Below are 9,555 nucleotides of genomic sequence, written 5' to 3' on the forward strand. Positions count from 1 at the left end.
AATATACGCTGATCTTCTTTCCAAACTTGTCTGATAAAACCACGTAAGACTTTTAGAAATCAGCTTCCTAAATCAGATCTTCAGTGTCAGTCCTTCTGTTGTTGCTTCTGATTGATCAGTCGTCTTTAGAGCTGGACGGACAAACTCTAAACCTATCTTAGTATGCCATAATAATATTGCCAATTATAATATGGGGTTTTTGAACATTTAAAAACACTAACAAACTCCCCCTTTGGCTATTATTTGGCAAAACAACTCGACTCTATAGATAGACAAAACATAAAGATCTAAGATAGGTTATTATAAAGAAGCAACCCATGAGTTTGATCTGATTACATAGAACAAAAACAAAAACATAAGATCCAAAACAGTTTATGATCAAAAGCAAGAAATGGTGTCATAAAAAACAACGCCCAGCCAGGGCCAGAAGGTACTCAAACACAAAAACTCCCCCTGAGTTCATACTACCCCTGAGTTCATACTACTCCCCCTTTTTGCCAATGATAGCCAAAGGTCAAGCATTGGAGGGAGTGTCACTGTCAGACTTCGCAGGATCAGCAGCAGCAGCAGATTCTGATAGGCTTAAATGAAGTAGAACGGTTGCTAGCTCAGTACGGGCCACTGTCAGTTGCTTTGCAATAATGCCATGTACTGTCTCAAGATCAGCGACCCTTGCCTTCAACTGTATGGAAAGCTGAACATCCTTAGCATGAGGAGAGTCATCAGACACAGCATCAGGTTCAGAATTGGATGGGGCAGACACAGGAACAACATCCCGAATGTGATCTCCAGTCAGCAGACGTTTATCAACAGTATAGAGCAGTGTTGGACTGATCACCTCACTGGGAATAGGCTCAAGACCCTGAGTGGTAAGAATGCCAAAAATCAGATTTGGGAAGGGTAGTCTTACCTTCTGTTCCCGTGGATGAATTAAGGTAAGAATGTGATAGTAAATCCATTTTCCCAGATCAATTGGCATCTTCGTTCCAATGCGAAATAAGAAGCCTGCCAGTAACTTGCCAACAGGGTGGAAATGGGCTGATGGGAGCCAATTGTGAAGGGCCAGCCGATGTAGAATCACATATCTGGATGTGAGATGCGAGCTCTGCAGATAGTCCTTATCTCCTGTAGGCCAAGATTTTGTCTGTCCACTAGTAAGAGTTCTGGCCACCAAGTTCCAGTTAGTGACAGGGTCTTCTTGCACAGCAGTCAAACCATAGTATTCATTGATCATGTCCGGCCCAAAAACGTACCACCTTCCTCTAATGAAAATCTGCATCGGTCGTGGCCCAGATAGGATGTCAATCTCGTCATTGAGATTACAATAGAATTCACAAGTGAGAAGCTTAGAGTATGGGCAGAGGTTCGTGATAGTCTTCAACAACCCGACTTCATTCAGCAAAGGTAAAATGTCACATACAGAATTCAGCTGGTTCTCATCCACAGATCGTTGAATAATAAGATCCCTTTTAACCATGGTAGACCATTTGGTCTAAGTAGCAGGAGAAACAAACTGAGGCCTGTAAACAGATGGATCAGTTTCTTCGACAGGTTGAACCTCAGGAGTAATGCTTCGTCCTCTTGATCGTGTGGATGGCTTCCCTTTTTTGACAGATGGTGCAGGTACAGAAGTAACTTGAACAGCAAGCCCCTTTTGCTTAACAGACGATCGCAGAGTCTTGAACACTTGTTGAACAGGCGGATTTTCTTCCGGCTTAACACCCTCACTCGACTTCCTTTTCTTCTCAGGCTGATCCACATCAGCACTGTCATCACCAGTCTCAACAACAACCTTTACTGGAACGTTCTTCCTTTTAGACCTTCTTGTTTCTTTGGATGGGGATTGAACAGGAGTCACAGAATGATTGGAATCAGAGACATTGGCAGATGAGCTCCCAATAATATTCGAAATTTCACGAATTTTGAAGGTCGTGGAGTCAGGATGAGCAGTGGCCTCAATAGTTGGAATATTAGATGGAGGTGCTTGAGATCCATATACTTCAGCCAGTATTTTATCATCTTCGCTGGAAGATTCGGAAGGGTGAATCACTTGATACGGTTGAGGGATTCAAGCAGATGGTAGACCAGCAAAATGTCTCACATGTTCCAAACTTTCGCCTAATGATGTGGCAGTGTAGACTGGGATTCCACCTGTTTTCTAAAACTTGTGGGGGCTTGATAGATCAACAGATTCAACATTAGCAGGTAAGACAGGAGTGTCAACGACAGAACAGACTTCCTTAGGGTCATCAGCAATTTCAGCCGGAGGCAGAGCAACATTATCAGAAGCATAAACAACTAAACTCAATTTATTCGGCTCATCAGAGGACTTTTCTTTCTCACCAGACACATGCAAGACATCAGTTTTCATACCAACAGACTCACTCACAGGCAGAGATGTAGAATCAACATTCACAGGGGGATTCTCAGAATCCAAAGCAGTTAAATTTTCAGAAATAACAGGCACACAAGATGGGGTAGCAGGAACATCAGGTTTATCTGGTGAAATTTCAATAGGAGTTTCAGAATTGTTTGACCTGTTTCGGAGGATCTCCTGTCTGTGTTTTGCCTCTTTCTTAGCAGCTTCGAGGTACAGAGGGTGCGCCTCCGCTTGCCGTCGAGAGATCTCAACCAATTCTAGGGCTCAATGTGCAAAGTATTGAAGGAATGCCCCGGCCCGATTTCCATCCAAGGGTTCTGGAATATATACTGGAGAAACTTCATCACTGGCTTCAGAAACCATCATAAGCAGTTCAGTCGCATCATCTTCAGACCATTCTGCATAAAACTCTGGGTAATAGGTCATCACAGTTACTAAAATCTCGTCGCGAAGCAGAGGATCAAGTTTGAGCTTCTTCTTCACAGCAAATTGCAATAGCGTCTGAATGTGCTTAAGGGCCACCTCCGGAGAATGTGTCTTGCTTCCGAGCTTGATGATGATATTTCTTACCAGGTCTGCCATTGGAGAAATTTTTGTGAGAGGGGAGAAATACAATTCTGAGAGCAGATAAGCTGAGAGAGAAAGGGTTTGAGTGCTGAGATGATTGAAAGCCTGTTTTCTTCGTGGCCCGGTATCAAATAGACTAAAGGGTGAAGAACCCTTATCAATGCGGCTTGTCAAATATCATGCAGACACGATTGATTGACACAACGGTACAACTTCTTTTTAGGAAGGAAACGGAACCCAAGGACATTTGAATTTTGAAAAAAGATTAAAATCTTTTTGAGATATCATTAAGGCCAAAATAACACCACTTAACTAAAATAGAGAGGAGTCTTCAAAAAGTCAAATCATAATACTGACCCGTGTACACCACTCCTCTCTGATTGACCAACTGCTTTAATTAGTCAATTCTGCAAATGCCCAGAGCAGATCTGAGAATTTCAAAACGATTGGCGTCCAGTGGCTTAGTTAGAATATCCGCCAGTTGTTTGTCAGTTTGAATGTATTCCAATTCAATTTCCTTGGATTCAACCAAGTCTCTGATGTAATGATGTCTGATGTCAATATGCTTTGTTCTGGAATGTTGAACTGGATTTTTGGAAATATTAATAGCACTGACATTGTCACAATAGAGTGTCATTATCCCTTGTGTGAGAACATAATCTAGGAACATCTGTTTCATCCAAACCAACTGAGTACAACATCCTCTTGCAGCTATGTATTCTGCCTCTGCAGTGCTTAGTGAAATTGAATTTTGTTTCTTGCTTAGCCATGATACTAAGTTTTTACCAACAAAGAAACATCCCCCGGAAGTACTCTTTCTGTCATCAATATTTCCTGCCCAATCAGCATCACAGTAGGCAACTAGACTTAGTTCACTGTCCTTGGAGTACCAGAGACCATACTGCATTGTTCCTTTAACATATTTCAGAATGCGTTTTGCAGTTATCAAGTGTGATTCCTTTGGGTCAGATTGATACCTTGCACAGATTCCAACACTGAACATTATGTCTGGTCGACTGGCTGTTAGATACAACAGACTCCCTATCAAGCTGCGATAAACTGTGTTATCCACTGATACACTAGTTTCATCTTTCGATACTTTTGTGGAGGTGCAGTTTGGTGTCCTGGATGATTTACATGATTCCAGATCAAATGTTTTAACTAGATTCTTAGCATACTTCTTTTGCGAAATAAAGTATCCTTCAGGACTTTGCTTGACCTGTAGACCTAGGAAGTATGTCAGTTGACCAACCATGGACATTTCAAACTCTTCCTTCATCACTTTTACTAACTCGTCAGTGTATTTCTGTAAGGTTGATCCAAACACGATGTCATCAACATAGATTTGGGCAATGGTTACATGACTTCCAGTAGTTTTTACGAACAGGGTTTTGTCAACACTTCCTCGTTTATAGCCATGCTAGAGCAGATACTGTGTCAGTCATTCATACCATGCCTATGGGGCTTGCTTGAGACCATATAGAGCTTTTCGAAGCTTACAGATATATGAGGGATGATCTGGATCTTCGAAACCTTTAGGTTGAGCCACATAAATATCTTCATAGAGATAACCATTCAAAAATGCTGTTTTGACATCCATCTGAAACAAAGTGAATCCCAAAATGCATGCGACAGCCAACAAAATCTTTCTTCATCATCATCACGAGAGATATGAAAGATTAATCCAATTCACACACTTTGTAGAATGGATCTGTCTAGCAGTCAGAAACGGTTGACCCAGTTAGGCACGTGCTTTGATAGCAAATTGGCCTAAATAGACAGCCTGCTCTGATACCAATTGTTGGTCCCAAAAGAGGTAAGGTGAAAGTCTAGAGGGAGGGGGGGGGGGGGGGTGAATAGACTTTCAAACTTTTTCGCACAGCACAACAATTGCTAAGCCAGAGATAAACCAAAACTCTTAACTAGATTGTTAGAGTATGGTGCACAGCGGAAATAAATAAACATAAAGTGTGGGTGAGATTGTGTGAGCAGTATATCTCGTGTAAAGCGAGTATGTAAAGAGCGGTAAGTAAAGAAAGCAGTAAAGAACACAAGACAATTATAGTGGTTCACGAGGTGGTGTAATCCTCCTACTCCACTTGCTCTTATCTCCAACAGCAATTCACTATATCTACCACTCATTGGTTCCAAGATACAATGAATTTCCGTGATCTAGTGCTTTGATCACAAAGCCCGCACTAATCACGCCCAGTGACACCACACTGCTGCTTCGGGTTTCACGTCGCCGCACTACTATCCCAGGATTTCACGACTCCGCGTTACTTTCCCCCCGTCTTCCACACTCCGGTAGAAACGTATCCCGTGATCTAGTGCTTTGATCACAAAGCTCTCACTAATCACGCCCAGTGCCTCCGACACTGCTGCTTCGGATCTCACAGCTCCGTGTGACAATCCAGGATTTCACAGCTCCGTGCTACTTTCCTCCTTTCTCTTGTTTTGCTCCAAAACAAGTGTTGTCTTGCTTCCAACTTCTGAGACTCTGTAGATGATCTTCAATGATGCGCAGGTCTCTTTGATGAAGATAAACACTCTGGAATGATTTCTCTTGATAGCTCTGAGTGTTTTCTCTCTTTGAATTTATCAAGTAAAGCACTTGATATTTTTGCTCTGCTTTGCTCTGTTTAAGAACTCTCAGAATATTTCTCTTTTGAAGCTCTCTGAGTTCTTTTTCTTTTCTCACTTCTCACTTGAAGATTTTTTGGTATGCTCTGTACCAAATGAGATTTTTTCTCTATGCTCTTTCAAGCTTAATTGCTCTATTCGATCTCTTTGATGAGTTTCGAATTTTCTGCTCTCTTGTTTGTGAGTTCCCCAACTGCTCTTCTGCTGCTTCAAGTCTTCATATCTTCATCATTTTATAGCTGGTAATAAGAATCTGTCCGTTGGAAAGAGACGCTCTCATTTTTGAAATCTTGTATCTTTTTTGTCAGAGATCTTATCTTATCTTCTGCGAAGATGTCAGAAAGGATAATCTAGCCGTTGATGGATCTTCATCTCCATGTAAATGAGCTCCCAAACTTCATCTGATATTCATCTGGTTCAACGTTGAGTGAGAATATCTGGGTCTCAGTTTTGGTGTAGAATGGCTTCTCTGATCAGCTCTGGAGTGGTCTTTGTATCTTTGGGATTTAAAAATATTCATTAATTTAATCCCATACTAGTTAAAACTAGTATTTTTCCTAGTGAGAATATTTTCACTGTAAGCCCAACTTCATCTTCTTCATTCTCACGTCTGGGTGTTCTCAGACTTCAAACTGGCTTTGAACTTCCACCAAATTTGAATTTCTCCTTTGTAATTGACACCCAATTTCAATTGGCTTGTAATTGGCACCCAATTTGAATTTCTCCATTGTAATTTGCTCCCAATTGACTTTGACTTGCAATTGGCTCCCAAACTTCTCCTGGTGCTTTCAATTGCGACTTCTCCTGCTATTGAATTTCATCTCAATTCAATTTGATCTCTATGCTATTGAATTGATCTCCATGTCTTCTTTGAATCGGTCCCCAACTTGAAATTGCATCCCATACTACAACCTCAATTTCATCTCAATTCAATTTGATCTCCATGTCTTCTTTGAATCGGTCCCCAACTTGAAATTGCATCCCATACTATAACTTCAATTTCATCTCAATTCAATTTGATCTCCATGTCTTCTTTGAATCGGTACTACAACCTCAATTTCATCTCAATTCAATTTGATCTCCATGTCTTCTTTGAATCGGTCCCCAACTTGAAATTGCATCCCATCGGTCCCCAACTTGAAATGTCTTCTTTGAATCGGTCCCCAACTTGAAATTGCATCCCATCGGTCCCCAACTTGAAATTGCATCCCATGGTACTACAACCTCAATTTCATCTCCATGTCTTCTTTGAATCGGTCCCCAACTTGAAATTGCATCCCATCGGTCCCCAACTTGAAATTGCATCCCATACTACAACCCCTAATTTTCTCTGAAACTGGCTCCTAATTTCAATTGATATGAGATCGGCTCCCAATTCCTTTGAATTGGCTCCCAAGTGCAATTGCATCTCAATTGCCACCAAGTGAAATTGCTTCCCAATTTCCATCGGCGCCCAAAGCTTAAACTAGCCCCCAACTCCATCAGATTAATTTAATTTGGCTTCTCAAATTTTACCTTGTAAAATTGTTGATGGTGAGTTTCGAACCTGAGCCATTTCACATAATATATCAAACATCATCCACTTTATCCGTATAACTATTGATTAAATCTCCAATCTTCTTTGATGTACTCCTTTCTTTCCATAGATGCTTGATCTCCAAGTCAATTTCATGCATTCTTCCAACCTTAATTTTCTTCATGAAAATTCTTCTGGGATATCTTCTTTGAGTAGCATTGACGTGATTTCATATCATTCATCTTCTTCTTCAATTTGTTATTTTCTCCAGACAAATTCTTGATTTTCGGCTTGATATCTTCTTCTACTATTTTCATCCATCTTCCTCTGTTTTTCTCTTTTCATATTTAAATAATTTCCCGATCATGGTCTAAGACTCTACTAGACCTATAAACAAAATTGGGGGATCTACAAATACAAATTTGGCATATCAAAATCATTACACTTTATTCCTAACAGTTTTATTTTTAAAAATCCACTTCGTTCCAATTACGTTAACACCATCCGGTCTTGAAACTAGATCCCAGACATGATTCCTCTCAAACTGATGTAGCTCCTCCTGCATTGCCTTGATCCATAGATCATTCTGTAAGGCTTCTTTAACATTTCTATGTTCTATCTTTAAGGTATAACAAGCAGACCCAGATACTTCTGTCAAATTATTTCTTATTCTGCTCCTGGTCTTCATCCCATCTGATGGGTCTCCAATAATGTTATCTGATGGATGGTTTTTATGAGTTCTGGTGGTCTTTACCTGTATCATTTATGAGGTTTGTCTCTTGATCCGAACTTTCTTGATCTTCATCTGACGATTCCTGTGGTTTGGGCTGACTGTTGCTATTAGTGGCATTTGGATCACTGAGAGGAAGTTCTGTCACTGAATCTGTCACTGTTGTATCTACTGACTCTTCTGGACTGTCATCTATAACCACATTTATTGACTCCATCACAGATTGAGTCCTCTTGTTGTAGACTCTGTAGGCACGACTATTTGGAGAGTATCCAAGGAAGATGCTCTCATCACTCTTTGGTTCGAACTTCCCTCTTTGTTCTCTATCAGCTAGCACATAACACTTTGTCCCAAACACATGAAAATACTTCAGATTTGGCTTCTTACCCTTCCAGATCTCATATGCAGTTTTGGTTGTTCCTGGTCTAAGATAGACCCAATTTATGGTATAATAGGCGGTGTGTACTGCTTCGGCCCAGAAGCGCTTCGGCAGATGCGAGGCATGTAGCATAACTCTAGCCATTTCTTGTAAATTTCGATTCTTTCTTTCCACTACTCCATTCTGTTGAGCAGTTCTAGGGGCTGAGAACTCATGTGATATACCGTGCTCGGAGCAGAAGTCTGAATATAGTGAGTTCTCAAATTCCTTTCCATGATCGCTCCTCAATCTCTGAACTTTTATTATAGACTCATTCTTTTCCTTCTGAACTCTTATACACAGAGTCTTAAAAGCCTTGAACGCTTCTGTCTTTTCTCTCAAAAAGTATACCCAGCTGTATCGAGAGAAATCATCTACACACACAAATATGTATTTCTTTCCCCCAATGCTTTCAGTTTGTGTTGGCCCCATGAGGTCTATGTGGACAAGATCTAGGCACTTCTCAGTGGTGATGCTTCTTACTGCTTTGTGTGGAGTTCTGATTTGTTTCCCAATAGCAAATGCACTACAGATTTTTTTCGGATCTATTATGATCTTAGGTACACCCTTAACTGCTTCCAGTTTTATCAACTTATCCTTATCTCTGAAGTTTATGTGATCCAGTCATCTATGCCAGAGTTTTGATTCATCAGATTTGGATAAGTGACAAGTCGTTCCATTTGCCAAGACGTAACAATTGTCTGAGGACCGAATTTGTAACACCCCAGATTTTCAAGACATTTAAAACTTATAGAATAAAGGTGAAATCTCATTAAATCCCAAAACATAATACAAGAGTATGGGGTGCTATGCCACACCTGAGCTAGAGAACTCAGGTGCACAGGCTAACTACTAATATCCTCAATAATGTAAACGCATAAGCATGGCACGCAGGCCAAAAAGGGAACTATCTACTTTTACGTTCCAAGTTCTAGCGCGCTCCAGTGACTTATTCTTCTGTGCCTGAAAGCCAAATATATCTGTTCAGCGAGAGATGCTGGTAACCCACTCCAACGCGTTGAAATACAATACATATAGAGATATATATAGATATACGAAAACCATTATGAGCATGAAGATATATCCTACGAACTCTAGCTTTAAAACCGGGAATGACTCGATAGATAAGGCCAGACACAAGCAACAGTTATAACGAGCATATGCAGTTCACAATAGATAAGGCAGATAAGGCAAAGCATAAACAATAATCATAACCCAACATGAACAATCCCCAATATAAGTCCCATAGTCACATCCCCCAAGACACTCATAATCTCAACTCATCCATATCACAACACATA

At 40.6% G+C, this 9,555-nt stretch overlaps 1 protein-coding gene across 1 annotated transcript; it reads right to left on the reverse strand.

Annotated features, from left to right (window-relative positions):
• Positions 1–287: 287 nt before the first annotated feature.
• LOC109156290 lies at positions 288–1,477 on the reverse strand. The gene is made up of 2 exons (XM_019304140.1): positions 616–1,477; positions 288–328 (listed from the first exon to the last, which is right to left on the reverse strand). Exons 1-2 carry the CDS (start codon positions 1,475–1,477, stop codon positions 288–290), a joined length of 903 nt encoding a protein of 300 aa, XP_019159685.1.
• Between the last annotated feature and the right edge of the window lie 8,078 nt (positions 1,478–9,555).

This window comes from Ipomoea nil, unplaced genomic scaffold, assembly GCF_001879475.1.
Source record: "Ipomoea nil cultivar Tokyo-kokei standard unplaced genomic scaffold, Asagao_1.1 scaffold2705, whole genome shotgun sequence".
Lineage (NCBI taxonomy): Eukaryota > Viridiplantae > Streptophyta > Magnoliopsida > Solanales > Convolvulaceae > Ipomoea > Ipomoea nil.